Here is a 24,886-nt window from a genome sequence, read left to right as displayed (position 1 = left end):
AGGAAAGTATTTTGGAAATAGTGATGATGGTTGCACAATATTGTGAATGTAATTAAAGCCATTGAAAATGGTTAAAATGTATATTTTTCCAGAATGAAAAATATATAGTTCATATAATTTTTAAAAAGTTACTGCCACCAGCACCCGTATGCATATATGTTCCAACATGTAGTTAGTTATATACAAGCATTTTTTTCTTCCTATATCATTTATGTTTATCATTCTTACCTTCTTAATATATCACAAATTTCTTGAAGTCAAGGACCAGTCTAGATAGAAAATATTCTTTAAGAAACATGGTTTTTGTTTGTATAGGGTTTGAAGTTGGATGTTTTTGAAATTCTGAAACTTTTTGGAGAGGGTTTGACATTTTATTTGAATCTTAATAAACTCAGAGTGACACAGTGACATGAAGTCACTGAGTTTTGAAACGTAGATGTGTTTTTCTGACCTGCTGTCTAGGAACTGTGTGTATGAACCCTGATCCCATTGGGAGGAAACCAAATAGTCCAGCAAAGTGTGCTTTCAGTTGCTCCTCTTGCTGTTTTTTTTTTTTTTTTTTGCGGTACGCGGGCCTCTCACTGTTGTGGCCCCTCCCGTTGCGGACAGGCTCCGGACGCGCAGGCTCAGCGGCCATGGCTCACGGGCGCAGCCGCTCCGCGGCATGTGGGATCTTCCCAGACCGGGGCACGAACCCGCGTCCCCTGCATCGGCAGGTGGACTCTCAACCACTGCGCCACCAGGGAAGCCCCTCCTGCTGTTTTAAACAAGGGGCGTGGATGATGAGACCATGTAGTTGGGAACCATATTAATTATTTTCCCTAAGTCCCTTTTAAAGGCAATTAAAATGTAGATGTTTTCCCAGAATATAAATAGATTTATTCTTCTAGGGAGTTAAAATGCATTTCTTTGTCTTTTAAGCTCCTATGGAGACTTTTAAAAATAGAATAGATAATGATGACAAGCTAATACAATTTACATTAAAATGAGTTTAATGTACATGTACATTTATAAAAATAAGACCTCTTAATTTTTTTACTTGAGTGCCAGGATTTTCTTTGAAAAGAAGTGAGATATAAATGGGAGAAAATGTTAGCCTGTGTTTACTATTAATCATCTCACATAAATCTCCGGTGTCTCATTCACCGTGTGCCTTGAATTTTATATTATGGAGTCCACCCAGAAAACTGGTAAGGAGCAATGATGTGCTAAATGCTAAAGGGCTTATGGAAAACTAACCTTCCCTTGTACTACTATTCCAGAAGTCAACATTAGACATTATTGTTGGTTTCGCCTTCATCACACTTTTAAAGAAAATGCTCTAGTCCTGTGTGATAGTTATTTCTATCCAGCTTTTCCTGCCGCTCTGAACTTGCTCAGGAAGTGTGCTCTAGGGAAGATCCCAGTTTTTAGTGTGCATTCGCATCATCGGGCGATCTTGATAAAATGCAGGTTCAGATTGGGGGAGGTAGGTGGCAAGATTCTGCATTTCTGGTGAGCTGTCATTTTTGATGAGCTGTTAGATGATACCAATGTTGCTGGTCACTGGACCACATTTTCAGCAAGAATATTCTGTTTCAAATATCTGAGTTGATGTTCTGTTAAAATTGGATGCAATCTAAGGTTGCCAGAAAAAAATACAAGACATCCAGGATGTCCTATGCAGTATTTGCACATGGTTGTATTAAAAAATTATTCATTGTTTATCTGAAATTTAATTTTAACTGGACTAGACACAATACATGTGTGTGCAAGTACACACAGCACACACACTGGCAACTCTAAATCGCAATCTTCAGTCATATACGAAGTCATTTAAATGTCATATATTAGATTTAAATGATATGATTATTTTTATTTTGAGAGAAAGGACACAGAACTAGGTTTGTTTCACACCTATTTTTTAGGCACTAACTTAGGTGTTTTGCTCATATGCTTTTCAATACAGTAAAATATGTAAGCATGAACCCTGTCCCCCTCCTAGTATCTGTGGAATTCTTGAAAAATAGTGAAATCTGTACATTCTAAAATATACCTGAAAGCACAGAAATGCCCTGGATTATTAATGTTTTAAGCCAACCATACGAAGTAATAAGGTCTTTATATGATAGATTTAAATTTAGACTCTTTTATAGTTTTTTTCTTGTATTTTCTGGTACCGTGTACTGTTGATATTTTCAAATCCTGTACGTATAATAGTATTACATGAGGATGATCTGTTGTCTATTAAAGCACACAGAAGAAAGTGTAAATGATTTTCTTTGTTTTTTTCCCAGATTCTTTACAGAGTTGGAAGCAAGACATCAGAATAATATTTTCATAGATGACATAAGTGACATTGTGGAAAAACACACAGCATCCACATTTGACCCATATGTGAAATACTGCACAAATGAAGTCTACCAACAGCGGACACTACAAAAATTGTTGTAAGCAATATTGAGTGTTACAGTTTTAATTATCTCATTTTAATTAGGTCACATAGATCGAAATTAATGGATCTCTTAAATTATATTTAGAAATGCCTCCTGATGATCTATTTTCCAGAGAGAAATCTTTTTTCTTTTTATAAATTTTTTTTTTTTTTTTGATGTTGGGGCTAGGAGTTTTTTATTAATTTATTTATCCATTTTTTCTGTGTTGGGTCTTCGTTTCTGTGCGAGGGCTTTCTCTAGTTGCGGCGAGCGGGGGCCACTCTTCATTGCGGTGCGCGGGCCTCTCACTGTCGCGGCCTCTCTTGTTGCGGAGCACAGGCTCCAGGCGCGCAGGCTCAGTAGTTGTGGTGCACGGGCCCAGTTGCTCCGCGGCATGTGGGATCCTTCCAGACCAGGGCTCGAACCCGTGTCCCCTGCACTAGCAGGCAGACTCCCAACCACTGCGCCACCAGGGAAGCCCAGAGAGAAATGATTAAGAGGATTGCTTTTAGGGTGAGGGCATTTGATTAAAAAAAATCCAGTTTGTAGAGAATTTTGTCTCTAAAGCAATTATGAAATTGTAGTTTGTTGCTGTTTTCCTTCTTTTTTTTTTTTTTAATTGCTGCAAGACACGGAGTTGGTGATCAGTGATTATCATTCTAAATGGTGAGAAGATTGTTCTCTAAGCTGTTATTTGACCATTAAGTAGCCTGAGGCCAAGATAGAGTTTTTGAGTAGGTTGAACTAGGGCCTAGGAGCCAGAGCTTTCTCAAGTATCCTAATCTTCCTCCATTCAAATGACAACTCTATTCAGTTGTTTATAGGAATTGCTGATTTTCCCCCTCGGCGTAGTTAGGGGTTAAGGAGAGCAGGGGAAGGTCTGAAGGAAGGCAGTTTTTTAAAAAAGTTCTTAAAGGCTTTAACTATGAAACAAAAAAGAATTAAACTTTAAATTTCCCCCCATACTTTTTCCCTTTGTCTGTTTAGGTGACTGAGCATTTTGTGATGTATATGCTATCTCTATCCTTAAAAGAGTCAGCGATGGTTCAGTAATGTCTATATTGCTTTCTTGCCGGGGTCGGGGGCTTGTTTATCACAAGGGGCTGTCTATTTGACAGTGCAATTGTACATTGCTGTAAACTCAGTTTGAGGGCTGACTGGCTGTCATCATTCTCCTCCCCTCCTGTGCGTTGTGGCATTTATGACGGCAGCATGGAACCCAGGTCAGTTTCTATGCAATGTGTGAGACCCTGTGGTCATGATCACCTCATGGCTGCTTAGAGAAACAGCCCCCAAGTTGGTGAGAAAGGCTGATTATGCCCCTTCCCCCTCCACATTCTCATTAAAATCTCGTCCGGGCAGGGTGGAAAACCCACAGCTGCCAACGTCAAAGGAGGCTATTAGTACAAAGCAGGGTTTGTAGGCACTACTGACATTTTGTCCTAGATTAGTCTTTGTTGTGGAAACTGCCCTATACATTGTAGCATGTTTAGCAGCCTCCCTGGCCCCTGCCCACAAGATGCTGATAGCACCACCACACCCCAGTGGTGATAAACAAAAATATCTCCAGACATTGCCTGACATCCCTTGCAGGGGTGGGGGATGGAGAATCACAACCCTCACTTTCCCTAAATTCCCCTCCATCCCCCATGGGAACTGCTGATGTAAAGGTTACTCTGTAACTGTTGGAAAATCCAAGTTACATGTGTGAAAACAAAGTCTGGAATTAGAGCTAAATTTCACTTTGTATTGCAGGATTTCAAAAAATGCGAATAGGTACTGCTGTACTTTATGTAATTCTTGAGAAATAAAGGTTTTATTTAAATTTGCTCAGTGATACCATCATTGGAGCTTTCACATGGAAATTAGTAGCTGTGTTTTCAGAAACTTTGTTGCAGTTGATATAAATTTACATTTAAGGCTGTGACTTTCAACTTCAGTTGCTGTTTGGAATCTGAGAACCAACAAACAATGCCCAGGGTGCCTCCTAGACTGTTTCATCAGAATCTTTGGAGGTGGGGGGGTGGGTGGGGGAGGGGGGCCTGGGGCCTAAGTAATTTAAATATGCAACTGGTTTAGAATTTGTTTTTTTTTTAACTTCCTAAAAATCTTTTCAAAGCTAGCAGGAAACCTAAAACTCCTCAATTTAAGAAAATGAGATTAAAACCTTTCTGTATTCATTCTTTTACTTTGTTCTTCTGGATATTTCCTAATTTATTTCTAGCAGCCTTGAACCCAACCATCCAAGTTTCAAAGTGTATTTTTTTCAAAAAGGTTCCAATTGCCACTACCCCGCTTCTTGGCCTCCCCCCACCCCACCCGCCCTCCTCAGAAGTCACCCTGGAACTCCTCAGAGCTCCCTTTGGGGTGAAGTGAGGTGACAGAGTGAGAGATACAGTGTCAGGGACCCACTGAAAGTCAGAAGACCTCGGTTTGACTTCTGTCTTTACTGAATACTAGATCTTTCATTTGGCAAGCTGGGGCCCTTTCGGAGGCTCCATTCTTCCTGGAATCCCCTCTTGGCCTTCCCTGAAAGTTATAGGGTGGTTCCACATGAGATCCTTTTTGTCGATGTATCTTGCTAAATTCTGTAAAAATGTCTGGCAGTATTAACACTGTTCTAACGTCAGTGGGAGAGGAGGAATATTCTGGCTGGCATGATCAGAAGGTTTTCTGTCTTAGAAGCTTTGAAAAAGTCCAAAAGCCTCCTAGTAAGTAAATCCAGTCTGACATTTCTCTCTTAGATTATTATCTCGGGCTAGAGAAGTGGCTTAAAACATGTGTTATCTTTTAAATGGAATGTTTATAGATTATCAGATATGAGTTCCAGTGTGTATACTAATTTATAATGTGTACATTCACCATTATGATACCATTGCTTCTTCATTAGTTTACTTTCTACTTTTAAAAATTTCTAGCCCATACATTTTCATCTTATTGTTCATATTATTCCCTTAAATTTATATCTTATATTCAGTCTTGACTGTAAAAGGCAGATAAGCCATGCATGTCTCTATGTAATTATGTGTTTGTTGTTTCTATATTTAAAAATCATTGATAATATATGAATGTATCACAATATTTTATTGTACATTTTTACTTCTTAACTTGAAGAGGAAGTATTTTGAAGTTTTGTCTTTCTTTGTTTTTCCTCAGAGCCACCAACCCATCTTTTAAGGAAGTTTTGTCCCGAATCGAGTCCCACGAAGACTGTAGGAACTTACCCATGATCTCTTTTCTCATTCTCCCCATGCAGAGGGTGACCCGCCTTCCCCTGCTGATGGATGTAAGATGTGATCTGGTGTCTCTTTCCTCTGTGGATAGCTGTGCTGCTGCAAGTCCGATTAAGAAAATTATTCTTACCCCACTTAAATTATATCCCTTCTATAAAATCCCCCAATTAAGTGAGAAGGTGCTGTTCAGTTGGAAAGTCCCACCTGTGTCTAATATCTTTGGAAATTATCTTCAATTTAGGCTTGTGGGGTCACTCTGAAGAAGTTAGATTATCCCTCATTTTCTTAACATTTTTTGAAATGGGAAGAATATTGACTTCTTGTAGTCAGGAGTCCCGGATTCCTTTTCCGGCTGATCCCCTAGGCCTGTGACCTTGGGCAAGTCACTTAATCTCTTTGGGCCTCAGTTTCCTCTGGTTGACCACTAAGATCCCTTCCCTGTCACATTCCAAGATGCTGAGGTGCTTCCATTTCGCACAGGAAGGAGGTCCTCTACAGAATCACAGGGCATAAACCTGCCCTATTTTGCATTGCTCAGGATGAGTGAGGAAAGTCCAGGCATCCGTCTTATCTTAGGAAACATTCATGAAGAAAACAAGTATGTGATTTTGAATAGTGGTAAGATGTGGCTGGGAGAAGAGTTGAGACTGCCTGGTGGGAAACACAGCTGGGAGGACAGCCAGACGGTAGCTCAGGAGGCTACATACTGGCTGGGCTGCAACTGCAGGGGCATCCGTGAGAGAACGGGGTGGCCCGACATGACTCCCATCCAGCTAGAGGGGCAAAGAGTCTCTCTCTTTTTTTTTTTAATTGAAGTATAGTTGATTTACAATGTTGTGTTAGTTTCAGGTGTACAGCAAAGTGATTCAGTTTTATACATATATATTTTTTCAGATTATTTTCCATTATAGGTTATTGTAAGATATATACTGTGTTTTACAGTAACTCCTTGTTGCTTATCTATTTAATATATAGTAGTATGTATCTGTTGATCCCAACTCCTAATTTATCCCTCTCCTGCCTTCCTTTCCCCTTTGGTAACTATAAGTTTGTTTTCTGTGTCTGTGAGTCCTTTGTTTTGTATATAGATTCATTTGTATTATTTTTTAGATTCCACATATGTGATATCATGTAATATTTATCTTTCTCTGTCAGACTTACTTCACTGAGTATGATAATCTCTAGGTCCATTCCTGTTGCTGCAAATGGCATTATTTCATCCTTTTTTATGGCTGAGTAATATTCCATTTTATGTATCACATCTTCTTAAACCAGTCGTCTGCTGATGGGCATTTGGGTTGCTTCCATGTCTTGGCTATTGTAGATAGTGCTGCTATGGATATTGGGATGCATGTATCTTTTTGAATTAAGAGTTTTTGTCTTTTCTGGATATATGCCCAGGAGTGGGATTGCTGGATCATATGGTAGCTCGAAGAGTATCTTTTTGATCAAATTAAAATATTTTGGCATAGTTCTACTTTACAATGGATAATATTAATATAATGTCAGTTTTGACATACTTGGTTTTACAAGTCAAAATACAGGGTAAAAATAAAGCAAAAAATTACAGTCGAGTAAGATTACAAAATAAATTCCATTTTCTCAATTCCATTATAAATTCTAAGAGCTATTCTGAAGAAGCACTGAAGTTTAGAAACGAGTGAAAGCGTGCGATCACGGTCGCTTTGCTGGCTCTGCTGCACGGTGAGGGCAAGGCTCAGCTGTCATTTCAGAATTCACAGCACCTGCTGCTCTCCAAGGCCACCTCAGTCTACTCCCTTTACACCCTTCCTTGTCCGTTCCCTGTGATTTATGAACTTCTCTCCTTGTAAATATTGGGAAACTTGCAGTTTTGTGAATCTAGCTCTGATTTTTTAAAAATCAGTATTTATCATGTCTAAGAATAAAATGAAATCAGGTTATCAAAACTAAATTTTGGCTCTAAAAAGGTTTATTTCCTGTGCCTAATAAGACTTTTATAGAAATAATGAAACTTTGACACATATAGGAAAATATTAATTTTCAAACTTTACTATTTTTTAACAAGACATGGTTGTTTTCTAAATGTAACATTTCTAGTAATGTTATGAATTTTCAGGATTGTTTCTTTTTCTTCTTCTGAAAATGCGTTTTAGCCGAGTTTCCTTAGATTCTGTATATTCTGTGATCTCAGCCTTTTTTAATATTCTTTCCCTTTGTGATTCTGAGGAAATTGCTTAGATAGATTGGGACTCACAAAATCTAATATACATGTTGTAGATACCATGTTGGAGGTTTATGCCATGATTGCCCAGTAGGCTCTAAACTTTTTGGGGTCAGAGACCGTTTTGAGATTGTGAGTGAAGCTGTAGTCATTCTCCCTAGAAAATTCAGTGTGCAAAATTTTACCTAAAATAATTGAAGTGTGGAAAGAAACTATGGACTCAGGATGCCTGCTCCCAGAGACAAAGACTAGTATTTTTCAAACTGCTTTTGTACCCATTAGTGGGTCATGAAATTGATTTTTGAATCACGAGCAGTGTTTTAAAAAAATGAATATAGAATAGAACATGTGGTATATGATATATACATCGTTCATAATGTGGTTAAATATTATTTCATAAAAAACTTGTTTCATTTTTGTGTGCATGTCTACTGGTTGCAGTGTAAAAATATTTCTTGCAGTGGGTCATAGTCAAAAAGTTTTGAGAACCATTAATATAAATCCATCGATGGTACACTCTACGCTTCTCACATATCACATGTAACAATCCTGACCCCTGACTTTTGGATTTATAGACTTGGTGTTCATCTGCATTTAAGGTACCAGTGGTTTGCTAGTTCCTAGTATCTTCCACCTCTGCTGGATGCCTGTTGCCCTAATCTGTTTCCCATGTGTGAGAACCTGGCCACCTGGGCAGAATTTAAATGTACCTAAAACATGGTCTCTTCAATGTTACTTCATTTGGAGATTTAGTTAAGCTTGTTAATTGAGGTGAACATTTTTAACAGTTGAAATGGTTCTGTTGGCTTTGAATGGGTATAGTTTCAAAAGTTTTACGTAATTCAGTATACCTTCAGTTGACCTTCTTTGAACTCGATTTTACCATTGCAAAAATAGCAGTGTAAACATATCAAGGGGAAATCCAGCAGCCATTTTTTTGATCGTTTTATTCACATTATATCATCTGCAAATATAATAAACTCTAATAATAATGATGGTGATCATTAATTTTGTCATTCATTGAGAGCCTACTGTATGCCAGGTATTCATAAAAAACTTTACATGCATTATCATTTAACTTTTATAACAACCTTGTGATGTAATTGCATTATCCCAATTTTACAGATGAGGAAACTGAGGTTTAGAGAGTCAGGGTAGGTGACTTGCCCAAGGTCAAGTAGCTAGTCAGGAGCAGAGCTGGAATTTGAAACCAGGTTCACCCACCTCTGAAGTCTATCCTCTTACTTAACTATCCTCTGGATTAACATGGATCCTGTGCTTTTAAAGACTATCTCCTAGTTTTGTAATCGGATTTTAATGTCATCTTCAGACTCATCCATAGTATTGTGTTCAGCGTTGTTAAGTTTGCTACAAGTAAGACTCTATGACTGGACATTGGTTTTGTTTTACTTAGTAAAATAAATCAGTTGATTTTGTTCTTCTTTTACTTGATTGCAGACTATCTGTCAAAAGACACCTAAGGACTCTTCAAAGTATGAAGTCTGCAAAAGGGCCTTAAAGGAAGTAAGCAAGGTAAGTGTCGAGAGGTTCATTACACAGTAATGGGATCACCCATTCAGATCTCTCTGAAGAGAACATGTCTGAGTTTGATGCTGAAAACTGGTAGATTCTCATAGCCACTTGCACACCATTCTTTGGGTAGTCGAAAAACAAAGCAATGTTTGCTGTACTCAAATGAAACTGGTATTTTTACTGTTTCAGACAGTCTTGTCGTAAGGGCCTTTAGATATCTCATTTTCTTTTGATGTCTGAATTCGAGAAGTATTTACTGAGTATCCACTACAGTGCCAGGGACAATGCCAGCCCCTGAAAATATGGGGATGAATAAGACATCGGTGGTTACTGCCCTTGTGGAATGTGCTGTGTAGAGGGGAAGGCAGACATTAAATAAGAATTACAGTAAAGGATGATGAGTGACATAAGAGGGAAGAACATAGTAATGTTGAAGCTGAAGCCTGACACAAGAGTAGCTGTTGAATTCTCCACATTCTATAAACATGTTCCCAAAGACAGGAACGTGTTTATAGAATCTGGAGAACTAGAATGTTCTTCATGTGACGAGAGCCCAGTTCAGGAGAGAGAACACTGAGGAACCATGTTAGGGAATTGTGGACCTTATCCTAGGATGCTGTGGAAGCTGTAAATTCATGTGCTGTGAAGGTGACAGTGGGGATGAGCTCCAGTGATGAGGCCTTTGTAGTTGATGAGGCTACAGATGATGTGATAGTAGGATGGAGAGAAGCAAACCTACAACATAGGGGAGGTAGGCGTGGAGAGGGTTTGGGTGGGCATGTTTGCGGACAGGAATCAAGGAAAATAGTCTCTGGCTTGTGCAACCAGATGGATGCTCTTGTTTATCTCTACAGTAGGAACATAGGGAGAAGCGGATGAGCTCCATTTAGAATGTGTCGGAACTGAGATTCCTATAGAACATCCAAGTCAGGAGCTCAGTGGAGAGACCTGAATTGGAGATGAGGATTTGCGAATCACCAGCCAAGGGATGATTTTTGAAGCTGGGAGAATGGATGCCAGTACCAAGGAGTATGTATAGTAAGAAGAGTAGTTAGTGAGTCCGAAGTACAGCTGTGAAGAGCACCGGACTTCATCTTGTTTAGGGGAAAGGAACCAACAGAGGAGACTTGAAAAACAAAACAATGTACCCAAGAAGGAGGAAAACTTAATCAGTGGTCTGGCAAATTGCATGTAATATGGTGGAAGGAAGGTCAGCCCCATTGGGTGCTCCTGAAGGACAAAGTGGGATAATGATTGATGCGTTCACTGGGTTTATTTATCATCAGGTGGGTTGTGTCCTTGGAGAGGTGGGTGTGGAAGCCAGATTGGAGTGTGTTGAGGGCTGAGTGGGAGGTGGGAACATGCAGCCAGCTAGTGTAGCTGTTTCAACAATCAGGCTGAGGGTAAAAAGACAGAAAGAGAGCTGTAGTTGAAAGGGAAGTGAGGGAGGGTCTTTTTTTGTTTAAAAGATTAGAGAAATGTGGGTATGTTTAAATGCTAACAGGAATACTTAGCTGCGAGAAAGCAATGGAAGTTATGGGAATCAGTGAGGATACGGCCCAGGGGAGCAAAGCTCATGATCGCATCAGAAGCATCCGAAATATCTCGAAGCCACACGTTACTTCTGAGTTTGTGAAGCACTTTATTGTGAAGCACTTTTTGTTTTAATCAACTTTAAATTGACTCTATTTTACTTTTCCTTGCCAATAATAACTACAAAATCATGGGTTTTATGAGCTGGTTGTTTCTTTATATATATATATATATATATATGTATATATTTTTATTGGAGTATATTTGCTTTAAAGTGTTTGTGTTAGTTTCTGCTGTACAGTGAAGTGAATCAGCTATATGTATACACATATCCCCTCCCTCTTAGACCCCCCAGTCCCACCCATCTAGGTCATCACAGACCACTGAGCTGAGCTCCCTGTGCTATACAGCAGGTTCCTACCAGCTACCTATTTTACACACGGTACTGTATTTATGTCAAACCTAATCTCCCAATTCGTCCCACCTTCCTCTTCCTCCTCTGTGTCCACACGTCCTTTCTCTACATCTGTGTTTCTATGCCTGCCCTGCAAATAGGTTCATCTGTACCAAATTCTAGATTCCACATACATGCATTAATATACGATGTTTGTTTTCCTCTTTCTGACTAACTTCACTCTGTATGACAGACTCTAGGTCCATCCACATCTCTACAAATGACCCAATTTCATTTCTTTTCATGGCTGAGTAATATTCCATTGTATATATGTGCCACATCTTCTTTATCCATTCTTCTGTTGATGGACATTTAGGTTGTTTCCATGTCTTGGCTTTTGTGAATAGTGCTGCTGTGAACATAGGGGTGCACGTACCTTTTTGAATTAGAGTTTTGTTCAGATATATGCCTAGGAGTGGGATTGCTGAATCGTATAGCAACTCAAAATATTTTTAGTTTTTTGAGGAACCTCCATATTGTTCTCCATAGTGGCTGCACCAATTACATTCCCACCGACAGTGTAGGAGGGTTCCCTTTTCTCCACACCCTCTCCAGCATTTGTTATTTGTAGACTTTTGAATGATGGCCATTCTGACTGGTGTGAGGTGGTACCTCATTGTGGTTTTGATATGCATTTCTCTAATAATTAGAAATGTTGAGCATCTTTTCATGTGCCTATTGGTCATCTGTATGTCTTCTTTAGAGAAATGTCTATATAGGTCTTCTGCCCATTTTTTTTTATATTAAAAATAAGTTTATCTGTGTCTTAGTCTGTTTTGGCTGCTAGAACAACATACTGTGGACTGCATGGCTTATACACAATAGAAATTTATTTCTCACGGTTCTAGAGGCTGGAAGTCCAAGATCAAGGTGCCAGCGTGGTTGGGTTGGGGCCCTCTTCTAGCCAGGTTGCAGACTTCTCCTTATAGCCTCACATGGCAGAAGGGAGCGAGGGAGCTCTCTGGGGCCTGTTGTAGAAAGCACTACTGTAAGTCCCCTACATACGAACAAATTCAATTTGGAGAGAGCGCTTGTAAGTCCAATTTGTTTGTAAGTCCAACAAAGTTAACCTAGGTACCCAACTAACACAATACTGTACTGTAATAGGTTTATCATATTTTTCACACAAATAATACATAAAAAACAAATGAACACAAAAAATAAAACATTTTAAATCTTACAGTACAGTACCTTGAAAAGTACGGTAGTACAGTACAACAGCTGGCATACAGGGGCTGGCATCGAGTGAACAGGCAAGAAGAATTACTGACTGGAGGAGGGAGACGAGGTGGGACATGGCAGAGCTGAAGGATTGTCAGCAGTAGGAGATGGAGGGCAAGCTGCAATTTCATTCACACCTGGCGTTTTTGGCACAGGTTCTGGTTCCTATGTGGGACTAGATGCATGTTTGCATCTTTGAAGTTCGAAACTTGAAGGTTTGTATGTAGGGGACTTACTGTAGTCCCATTTGTGAGGGCTGTATCCTCATGACTTCTAAGCACCTCCCAAAGTCCCCACTTGCTAATACCTAATATCATCTTCAGAGGTTAAGAATTCAACACATATTTTGGGGGGATATGAACATTCAAACCATAGCAGTCTGTCAACCACTTGAATGCATCTCTTGCTCCATCAGTGGTCTGCATATCCCACTTCGGGAAACACTAAGTGAAGAAATTTGGGCTGACAGGTATGAAATTACCTAAGGTCCTACTGCCCATGGGTCTCTCCTCCAGGACCCCAAATCCTATGGGGGAGAGGGGGGGAGGGTCTTTAGGAGAAGCTATTGTACTTAGAGAAGTTCCAGCCTTGGCCATGAAAGAGATTGTGTCAGATTTTGTTTGGTTGTTACTGAGAAGTTGGAAAAGAATTCACACAGAAGAGAAAGGAGGAGGGTAATAGTAATTGAATTGAACGAGCCGTGATCCTTAATTTTTTTGAGACTTTTACATCCCAGTTACAGTAGACTGCTACATTCCTTTAGGTGTCTCTGGTTCACTTGATGTGACACTGGTTCTTTTAGGAAAGGCTGGCAAATATGTCATGTAACTGCCTTACCTTGATACTTACTGTATGAAGGACCCTCTGTGAAGAAGTGCTGTTCCAGAGAATTGCTTTTTCTAAGGCAGCGTTTCTCTCTCTTGAGTAGGAGTCCTGAATACCAGGATTATTCCTGCAATCTCCTAGTGTTGTAGGGAACTGAGGTTATCAATACAGCCAGCTTAGGGATTCATCTTCTTTTTCATTTGTGCAGGTTACTGATGGGGTTTTATAGATTCTGGGAAAACAATGTCAGTATTTTTAACAAAAAAACTGTGTACATAGAGCCTTTATGGTTCAAAATCAAAATGCAGAATTTCAATAAGAATTGCTTCCCTTATCGGAAATGAAAGAAATTGGGAGTTCCCAGTATTTATTTTAGAGAGTGAAATTTTGTATGATGAGGCCCAAGTTTTCAGAACCGGACTCCACCTAAGGCCCTTGGGCAAGTCTCTCTAGATATTCATTCTTGGAAAAAATGAGTAATATCTTTTTTGGTAATTAAAATGCTAATGAAATTTATTTGCATAGTATGAATAATACTTCAGTGAAATTGTTCCTGTATGTGGCTGACATGACGGTGACAACTTACTGAATTGGGGCTTTGGAAAGACTTACTGACTTAGTCAAACAACTCAAAAACAAGAAAGATGTTTCTATCAAGTGAAATGTGTATTTATTCCAGATTTTCGGCTCAGATGCTGGGGCGGAGCCGGGGGGAGGGAAATTTCCAGGGAATCTGATAGTTCAGCTGGTGCAGAGTCGTGTCTGGTGTCTAAGGAGTGGTGCTCAGGACATGGTTTCTTATGCCAATGAAATCGTCCCTGCTGCTCTCTTTTATTTACTCTCCCGTGGAAAGAGAATAACTGCTTTAACGTGCACCTCATAAAAATTCTACTTCTATTTGGAGATAATATTAAGTTATAAGCTTTTCTCATAGTAGCAGAAGAGCCAAGTTCTCTTGAATCTTTTCTTGTAACTTATTGCTTCAGCTATTTAAAAGAGGTAGATATCTATCTATTAACATGAAGAGATCTCTAAGCTGTGTCAAGTGAAGAACATTAAGTTGCAGAACAGAACAGATAGTGTAATGACATCTACGTAATCAAATGTGTTTATTTTGATGTGTTTAAATTGATGACATATGTATGTCATCAATTTATAGAAATAGTACCCAGAATCATACACATCAGACTTTCAACCGTGGTTAGTGATGGTAAAGGGAGAGGAGAGCAGAAGGGAGGAATTAATAAGGTTTTTTTCCTTCACTCCAAGTACTGCTCTGAAAGAATGCATTTAAGGTTTACAAAGGTAACATTTTAAAAATAATGTACTAAATGTCCATTACAGAAAATTTGAAAAATTGAAATAAGAGAAAATAAAATGTAATCAGTAATCTTGTCAAAGATAGTGACTATTGCCATTTTATGGCGTGTCCTTCCAGTGGATGTAAATGTACACTTACACATGGATTCATGTGGTACCCATTTCATTTACTCTTCTAAATAGTGCTGCATGGACTATGGCCTTACATAAATGATTGTGCTCCTCTGATGATTTCTGTTGAAAAGTTTCCAGAAATGGGTTTATTGGGGGAAAAAAAAGGTAGGTATGATTTAAAGACCCTCAAGTGCCTTCAAGAAAAGTTGTCCCTGTATCCATGACAACCAGGAGTATTTCTAAGTGTCTGTCTTACTGTGCACTCCCCAGCATCCAATATTCTTTTCATCTTTGTGAATTTGATAGATTGAAAATATTTTATTTTTGTTTTAATTTATATTTCTACATTAGAGAGATTGAGTTCTTTTTTGGCCATATAAATTTGGCCTAAAACAAAAAATTCAGCCAAATTTAATAAAGCTTTGACAGACGCTAAAGGAAGGCACGGCTTTAATATGCGGAGGCTGATTTTAATAAAAACACTATATCCAAATTAGCGCTTGTCCCTTCAAGATAGTCATTAATCAGAGTCCACTAATGATACCATTGCTTGATATATTTTGAGTGAACTTTTTTGTTTTTAATATGCCTTTGGAGGTGGCGGCTGGTGGAGTCTATGTTTGGAAGTTTAGGAAATAAAGATTATAACTTGATTTTCCATTTTCCCTTTCATTTTAAAGTGGGATAACTAAAAAGGAATTGCCCCCCCCCCCTTTTTAAGTGGCTTATAAATGATCCCTGAAGGCAGTTTACACATTAACATCTGCTGAGCGTTCCTTTGTGTCTTAGGTCCTGGGCTGGGCACTGAACTAACAAATATGGAAATTTCACAATCTCTGCTCTCCAGTCTTTTTAGAGAGGTAATACCCAAGATGAGTCCTGAAAGACAAATAGGGGGGTATAAATCTAGATAAGAAGGAGTTAGTGGGACAGAGTGGGGTGAAGAATGTTCAGGTAGAGGGAAACACACATGCAAAAGTGCAAAGGGACGTGGAAGGGTGTGCAGCTCTGAGCAGAGATTTGGTAAGACTGAGGCCCAAGATAAGAGAAGCAGGAAGTTAGGGATCAAGTAAGTAGGTGCCATATCATGGTCTTGCCGAGATTTAATTCTGAAAGCTTCGAGGAGCCTTTTAAGGATTTCAAGCTGACGAGTTGCATGATCAGATTTGAACTTAGGGGCTTCACTGGTGGCGCAGTGGTTGAGAGTCTGCCTGCCGATGCAGGGGACACGGGTTCGTGCCCCGGTCCGGGAAGATCCCACATGCCGCGGAGCGGCTGGGCCCGTGAGCCATGGCCGCTGAGCCTGCGCGTCCAGAGCCTGTGCTCCGCAACGGGAGAGGCCACAACAGTGAGAGACCCGTGTACCGCAAAAAAAAAAAAAAAGAGATTTGAACTTAGAAAGATTGAAAATGTCTTTCTGGATGACACATAAGGGTAGGGCAGAAGTGATGGCAGAGAATTAGGAGGCCAGTAATCCAAAGGAGAGGGAGTTTGAGCCTGATTGCGGGGACGGGGCTGGTGGATGAGTGGACAGCAGGATGACAACATGAATGAGGCTTTATGAACTGTTTGGATGTGGAGGACAAAGGAGCCGGAGGCATCTGAGAGGTGAGGACCCAGCTCTTTGGCTTGGGGAAGCGGATGATGCTGGGATTGATCACATAGATAACACTGGGCCGGGGGAGGGGGTGGTAAAGGTAGTGTTGAGGTTTGGTCATTCCATCCTGAGTTCGAGATGGCTCTGGGGGACCCGAGAGGAGATACCATCCAGGTAGTTGGCTGTAGAGTTTAGGGAACAGACCAAGTCTGGGAGCACAAATTGGGAGCTATGAACATATATTCTTCAAGAGAAATCATAAAAGTGCCCTGAGCAGCGGCTGCCTGATTGGATTTTGTTCTGTCTTCATCCTTTTAGGATATATATATTATTTTAAAGTCACTTTTTTTTTTTTTTAAGATTTTTTGGATGTGGACCATTTTTAAAGCCTTTATTGAATTTGTTACAATATTGCTTCTGTTTTATGTTTTGCTTTTTTGCCACGAGGCCTATGGGATCTTAGCTCCCTGACCTGGGATCAAACCCGCACCCCCTGCATTGGAAGGTGAAGTCCTAACCATTGGACCACCAGGGAAGTCCCCCTTATAGGATATTTTAATTACAGTTGCCCCAGCCCAGCCAGGATATTTTCTGCAGCCATCAGTCCCTGCATCAGTGAACTCCTCAAGACCATTCAGACCTAAAGATATGCTGGAACTGAAGATAGGTGTACCCTTTAAGCCTAGGATATCTGTTAAGTGACTGGAAACATCCAAGTGTCCATCGGTGGGGGACTGAATAAGTACACTGTGGAAAGCACATATGGTCGTAGCATATGTTGCATCCTATCACTCCTCTGCTGAAAGCCTGCTGGTGGCTTCTCTTTGCACTTAGAATACAATCCACACACCTGAAGAACTTGCGTGCTTTGACCCTGGGCTGGTCCTCTAGTTTCCTCTTGTGCCATTTTCCTGTGTCCGGACCGTTTACTTTCTCAGGCACACGGCACTTTCCCAGTGTCAGCCCTTTGCTCCTGGGGTTCACTCTGCCTGGACCAGCGCTCTCCATTGATTTGGGTGCTAACTCCCTTTTCTCCTTCAGCTGTCAGACGAAATGACCTCTCAGGAGAGGTCCCTGGCTCCCTCCTCACCCTCCTTCTCCCAGAACCCCTGTTTTTTTTCCCCCCTTTAAGATTTCAGTCTGTAATTATTGTGTCTGCCCTTCTTTTATGAGGATGGGGATTGTGTATCTCTTAAATGTTGTAACCCTAGCATCTGACACATACCATGTACAAAATAAACTTTTTTTTTCAGTGAATGTTAAATTTATAAGGCGAAATATTGGCAAGTGAAAAAATTAAGTCACAGACAAGCATTGGATAATCTATTTACAAAAATTAGAATTTCTACACATTATATGTGTGCGTTTATATGTTCATATAAGCATAGGAAAAAAAGAAAGTGTATAACCCATCTTGTTTCCAGTTACATCCATGGAGTAGGATTAGGTCAGAGCCTTTTATGGCCTGTTTTGTCTACTTATGTATTATCTTTTTTTTTTTTTTACGGTAAGCATATGTAACTTAATGGAGCAGTAATATTAAAGTAAATCTAATCAGAATTTCTAGCTTCGCTTTTAACAATCACATGTCTTTATGGCCAATGATCCTTGTTATGGACAAGTTTTATAGATTTTTCAGTTAATAAGAAATTGGAAATACAAAGTTTGTTTTGGTTTAGGCCAGTGAACTAATAATTATGTATTAGGTACAGTGTAAAGGAGAAACTCCTGTGTGTCTCCTCTGTGCTCAGTACTCTACCCACAGAGCACTTCATTTCTGACCCTTGTGGTCACCAAATGTGTGGGGTTTTTCCCCACGCCAAGTACTTCTGCTGAACCAGCTGGGTGTCTTACTGTATTCAGTTCAGTTCTCACTCCACCTGGAGGTATAGCATCAGATCCCACAGGATAAGGGCTCAAGCCCGCAAGACTACACCCCCAACTTCATTTCAGTCACTAAATTTCAGTCACATTGTTACCTGTGCTTCTGACTCACTGGCTATAAATCAAGTTCCCATGACCCCGTCCTCAGGTTTGATTAATTTGCTAGAGGGGCTCACAGAACTCAGGAAAACAGTTTACTTACTAGATTAGTGGTTTATTACAAAGGCTATTCAGGGATAAGAATGAACAGCCAGATGAAGAGATAAGGTGAGGTCTAGAAGGATGCCACCCTCCCAGCACGCAGGAGTGTTCCTGTTTACCAGCCTGGAAGCTCTCCAACTCCGAAGTTCAGGGATTTTTATGGAGGCTTCACTATGTAGACGTGAATTATTCAATCATTGTCCAATAGTGATCACATTATCTCCAGCCCCTTTCCCCTCCCTGGAAGTCTGCAGGGCTGAAAATTACAGCCTTCTCTTTAATCACTTGCTTGGTTCCCCTGGCAACCAGCCCCATCCTTAGGGGCTTACCAGAAGTCACCTCATTAACATAAACTCAGACGTGGTTGAAGGGGGGGCTTGTTACGAATAACTGAAGATACCCATTTCACTTTTATGCCCTGGAGCTGTTTCAGGAACTGGTAGCAAAACTAAATTATAGCCAGAGATGCCCCTGTGGTTCTTACGTAGGAAATTACAAGGGTTTTAGGAGCTGTGTGCCAGAAACCATGGAAAAAGACAAAATATATATTTTGTTTATTATAAATCATGGTATCACAGCTACTCATCAAAGGACTATGAGTTTGTTCTGTTTGTAGATAAATCAGTAGTTCTAATTAAACTGCATTTCCCTTAGCTTGACCATCCTTGAAGAATCATTGACCATTAGGTTCCAATGGAAGGCTTTCCTCTTCCAACATCCAGGTTACTGGTCACCTGCTTTGCATGTAGCATTCTGCTAAGAATTTGTCTTTGAAGTCAGTGGTCTGCCCTCAGCTGCTCTGATATGAAGTGGGGAGAGAGGTGCAGCTTGCTCTGAGGTTGGTGGTGTTCCCATGGGTGAAGGCAAGGAGGAGGGGCAGAGGAAAGGAGCAGAATGGAGCAGACTGGACCGTGTGAGGAATCTGCCGAGTGTATGTGGAGGGCATCGTGTGATAATGCACAGAGGATGTGTGTCCCTGAAAATTCTCAGGACGTTTTTTTCCCTCTGTCTTCACATCCTGAAGACACCACTTCCAACTGGGTACAAAGTCTTGACTGTGTGAAACTGTGAGTTCTTTAACTGTCTGGAATGAGTCTCTGGAGATTCCACAGTGCTAATTGTTTCCTGTGAGATCTGCATTTGAAAGTGAGGTTTCTCTCGTTCACCTCTTAACCCTCCTTATTATCCTCTGTTTCCAGTTGGTTCGACTCTGCAATGAAGGAGCTCGGAAGATGGAAAGGACTGAAATGATGTACACAATTAACTCCCAGCTGGAGTTTAAAATTAAGGTATTCTCTCATACTTCTTCATAAATAGATTTGTTACTGCTCCTGCTTAAATCTTACGCGAATAAAGAGATAGTTGAGGGCAACAAAGTGGAGAGGAATTTGCTTTTCACAGCAGGGCCATAAATTGATTACAGAGAGGCTGGCAGGGGAAATAGCAGATGCTTTGCTTTGGACAATTCAGCTCTTGCTAATACCAGATAAAGTGACCTTTCTCTAGACCACAGAGTTAGGTATTATCTAACTGGCACTTTCTTGTTTCCCTAGGAAGCCACCAAACTTGAGAAAAGCGTGGTTAAAAATAATAGAATTTTAGAATAGAAAGGAGATTTCTTTAGTATTCTCAAAGTATCCTGCAAAACAGTGGTATCCCACGAGCTGGACCAGGGTGTTCTCCTAAATCAAATAAGGACACTCCTTTCTCAGTCTGCACAAAAGGATTGCTAGTGAATTGTTCTTTTCAAATTTGTTTTTCTCCCATAATTCTTTTGTGCATATATGCTGCCTGCTACTGCGTGTCTCATACTGCTCAGGGGCAGATGACAGGATGCACAAAGAAGGAAATAACAATTAATGGCGAGGCTAGGCCATGGTCAGCTCCTTTGCTGGCTCACAGTTTAGTTCTTAATGGGTGTGAGTGTTCATGGTTGTGATTCTGTTTCGTTTTATGCCACTTGAATTTAATGAAGCAACTTAAAGCGGTCATATTTTTTCATAGTGAAAGTGTTCCTAATTTGTGCAGTGGGATTAGAGCAATCGTGGCATTATGCAGATAACTCTCTGCTGTGTCATATAGTTTGAGGGCCACTGATATAGTACAGCTACACCCTTTTATTTTATAAATGAGAGAAATACAACCCAGAGAATAATTAATTGTTAACAGGGTCATTCGGCTCGTGGTGGCAAAATCAGGACTAGGGTCCAGACGTCCTGACTTGCAGATCAGTGTAAACTCTTCCACTGTGACACCCTGACTATAAAGATTTAAATGCAGAAAGGTGACCCATGATTCTTCTCAGAAAATGATGGGTACTTGCTAAAAACAGGGTGCGCGTGCACGCGCACGCACACTTTCGCTATTATACCGTCATACAGAAATTTACGGCAATTTCAAAACCCATTTTTTTCCCATCCTTCAAAAAGAATCCTGTCCTTCACTTTCATTTGTTTCTAAGTATTTTAGAAAATATATCTATACATCAAAAGGTTCTTTTTAATCCCCTCCTTTTTAAAGATGATAAATCTCTAACCATTTCCGTTTTAAAAGTTGATAAGTCCCTTCCCTAACCATTTTTCTTTTTCTTTCTTCACTGATAATCAGTTGTTTTAAGATACCTTTAAGCTCTGTTTCTCTAGAACCACAATTAATTTGTAACTGAAAAAATGCTTACCCCAAGGGTTCTTAAAAATAAGTGATTAACATCAACTGAGTGCAGGAGTTTTTGTTTTTTTGTTTTCTCTTGGTTCAATGATTAAGATTGAAAACTTAAAGGAAAGTATTCTAAGTTTAGATTTATAATGAAGGGCTTAATTCAGACCACTTAGAAATACTAATACAAGCTTAGGACCTCATTTCTATAACACTTTATGGATAACAATGGACATTTTTATTCAGTTCATTTCAAAGACGCGAAGACAGATGTTCAAAGAAGTTAAGTGGTTTGTCCAAGCACGTGCATTCTTTCAACAAATTTCATGAGCACCTTTGTGGACTGAAGTGGGAAAACAAAAGCATGATCCCTACCCTCAGGGAGCTTACCATCTAGTAGAAGACTACAGAAATACAAAGGAGTGAGCCAAGTCTACAGCTGTTATGGGAGATAGAAGAGTTTTGAGAACACCAGCAATGGAGAGGGCGTGGCCGGCCCTAAGAATGAGGGACAAAGGGGTGGGGAGCTTGTAGCAGCCAGGCAAGGCTTCATACTGGAGGTACGCTTGAGCTGATCTTGAAAGGAGAGAGAGAAGGGTCTTCCAAGAGTGAAGAGCAGGAGCAAATGCACAGGACATGGTTTCAGCTGCTGTAGCCCAGGAATTGCACACATTCAGTGGGGTCGAGGCGAGCAGGGCCGAACCAGAACTCATGGGAAGGGCCTTGTGTGCCAAAAGAAGGAGCAGAGCCGGATCATCTGGGAGCCACTGAAAAGTTCAGAGCGTGGAAGTGACACAGTCAGATGCACATTTAGTAAAGATGACCTTAGCATCATAGTAAAAGCCTTTTAAACTTATTCCAAATCCAGAAGTCATTAAAAGGAAAATTGATCGATGTGAAAATTTAAAAAATTTCTCCATAGAGTGAAAATTAAAGGGTATTTAAAAAGTGAAAAGGGAAATAGGAAACTGGGAAAAAAATTTAGAACTCCCATATAGATAAAGCATTAATATTCCCAACATATAACCTCAAAGTGATAAGAAGAAGATAAGGAAAAAATCCATTAGAAAATTGCAAACTAGAAAACTGTCGTCAGAAGAGGAAATACAAATGACTGTTAAACATCTGAAAAGATGCTTTACTTCATTCAGAAGAAAATTGCTAATTGAAATTAAAATAATGTATTCTACCACTTAGATTTATAAATAATTCAAAACATTTTATCAGTGAGTTGTTGGGAAAGCCATGTTTATCTGTTTCTCGTGGGAAAGATTGTTATAACCCCAATGGTGGGCAATATGTCAATAACTATCAAAATTACAAATGCAAGTTACTATGACCCAGCAATTTTACTTCTAAGAATTTATCCTATTGATATACTCATGAATGTGTAAAATTACACACACACACACACACACACACACACATATACAGACATACACACAAAGTTACTGATATGGCATTGTTTTAACTGCAAAAGATTAGAAACAACCTAAACATCTATCAATAGGGGACTGATTAAATAAATTATAGTATACCTAAATTGTGTAAGACCACTCAACTTAAAAAAAAATGAAGAATTTTAGGAATCGATACGGTAAGCTTTCTGTCTTACATTATTAAGTGAAAAAAGTAAGGTGCAGAACAGGAGGAAAAAAGAGTATAAAAGTTGCTTATGTGTAAGAAATCTCTGGAAAGTTATAGAAGAACAGTAACAGTTACTACCTGGTAGGGGCTGTAATCAGTGGTTGGAAACTGAGTAGATGAGGTACGGTGTGGGAAGGAGGTTGTTCACTTAATAGGTTTTCATAGGACTTTTTTTTTTTTTAACAACCCCCCCTTCCCACTCTACACACATACACCAGATTCAGTTTATTATTTTAAAAATGTATTACAGCAGCTATGTGGAGGGTAAGTTGGGAATGTAATAAAACCGGAGGCGGAAAACCAGTTTGGAGACTGGAAGCAGAGGCAGAGAGATAAGCGGGATGCCTGGAGGAGGGCTGTAGCGGTGGTACCGCAGGTGTCTAGTCTGGTCGACTGGATGGAGAGTCACACCATCCACCTAGGTAGGGAATGCAAGAGGAGGAACGACCCTGAGGGAAAGGTAGCGGGTTCTGTGTTGGTTCTGTTTGGTTTAATGTCCTACCGTAGCCATTACTGCCATGAAAATATTTACTGAGTATTTACTATGTGCCATTTTCACATAGTCTCATTGAATTCTCACAGGAACCCCATGAAGTATCTAATTATTATTCCCATTTTATCGTTGAGGAATTTGAAGCTAGAAATAGTAAATTATTTGCTCAAAGTCATACACCAAGAAGTACTGAAGTCTGGATTCAGATCTGCGACTGACTGCAGCGTCCACATTCTTAACCATGGCAGCAAAATAATGCTAGTCTTTTTCTCATTTGAAGGGGATAGAAGCTTATATATATGTCTGTGTGTGTGTGTGTGTGTGTGTATTAGATATTTATGTATGTATGAATGTATGTATGTTTACTTACATGTGTTTTTCATTTTTAAATTAGTAAGTTTCTGGCCGAGTATCATATGCTGCGCATGGTAATGTGAGGGGTGAGGAGAGTCCACCAGATCGGCACAGGAAGCCAATATTAAGAGCGTGGACTCTGGAGCCAGCCTGCCTGAGTTCCAGTTGTAGCTCCACTACTTACTAGCTGTAGGACTTTGGGCATTACTTAACTTTCATTTCTTAGTTTTCTGAACCGTAAGGTAGGACTGATAATGGTACTTTCCCTCATGGAGTTGTTGTAAGGATTAACTTAATTAATGGGAGGGCAGAGTGGAGAGTGACTGCTCAGTGCATATGGACTTTCTTTTTAGGGTAATGGAAGTGTTCTGGAATTAGATAGTGATGATCACTGCACAACACTGTGAATGCACTAAAAGCCGCTGAATTATATGTATACTTTAAAATGGCTAAATGATGCATTTTTGTCTCAATTTAGAAAAAACTTGTTCTTCCTTGTCTCACTGGCCCATAAAATTAGTTAAATTTTATGCTGAGGCTGGTTTTCTAGGATGCTAAGTAACACCAAAAAGAATGAAAATCTTTTCTCCATGGGAATTATATCAGTACCTTTAAGGATGTGTTTTTGTTCATGAATTTTTCTTTCTTTTTTTGAGGTACGCGGGCCTCTCACTGTTGTGGCCTCTCCCGTCGCGGAGCACAGGCTCCGGACGCGCAGGCTCAGCGGCCATGGCTCACGGGCCCAGCCGCTCCACAGCATGTGGGATCTTCCCCACCGGGGCACGAACCCGTGTCCCCTGCATCGGCAGGCGGACTCTCAACCACTGCGCCACCAGGGAAGCCCTCGTTTCTTATTTTTGATTCACACCTGGATTCTAGTCTCAGACGAAGCTTCTAAACTGTGGGAATTCACTTAGGAGCAATTTGGGCTACTGTGATTCTTCTAAATATTTTGGTCATTTTTATAGCTTCTTCTTAAAAGAAAGCCATCTGAATGAGTTTAATCTTTCAACAATAAACTGAAACAAAAAACATTTATAGTATCAGATTTTTGTTTTTTAAAGAAGCATAGACATATTGCAAGCCACTGTCAATTTTAGATATACATTGGAAATTTATTTTTGCCCAGTGGAGTACGAGGTGTTCATAAAACTCAATCTGTTTTAAGAACAAGAGTTAACTGAAGCCTGCGTGCCCAGAGCCCC

The 24,886-nt window shown here is 39.9% G+C and overlaps 1 protein-coding gene across 1 annotated transcript in view; it reads left to right on the top strand.

Moving 5' to 3' along the window:
• Positions 1-24,886, top strand: part of ARHGEF26 (Rho guanine nucleotide exchange factor 26) — a 153,894-nt gene that overhangs the window by 82,608 nt on the left and 46,400 nt on the right. The window contains exons 7-10 of the mRNA XM_030844638.2: positions 2,277-2,429; positions 5,571-5,700; positions 9,309-9,383; positions 19,732-19,821. Of these exons, the coding sequence (XP_030700498.2) occupies positions 2,277-2,429; positions 5,571-5,700; positions 9,309-9,383; positions 19,732-19,821 (448 nt within the window). The remainder of the gene's footprint in view (positions 1-2,276; positions 2,430-5,570; positions 5,701-9,308; positions 9,384-19,731; positions 19,822-24,886) is intronic.

This window comes from Globicephala melas, chromosome 4 (genome assembly GCF_963455315.2).
Source record: "Globicephala melas chromosome 4, mGloMel1.2, whole genome shotgun sequence".
NCBI classification, from domain to species: Eukaryota; Metazoa; Chordata; class Mammalia; order Artiodactyla; family Delphinidae; genus Globicephala; species Globicephala melas.
The sequence above is the reverse complement of the archived record's forward strand: the minus strand, read 5'-3'. Positions and strand labels throughout refer to the sequence as shown.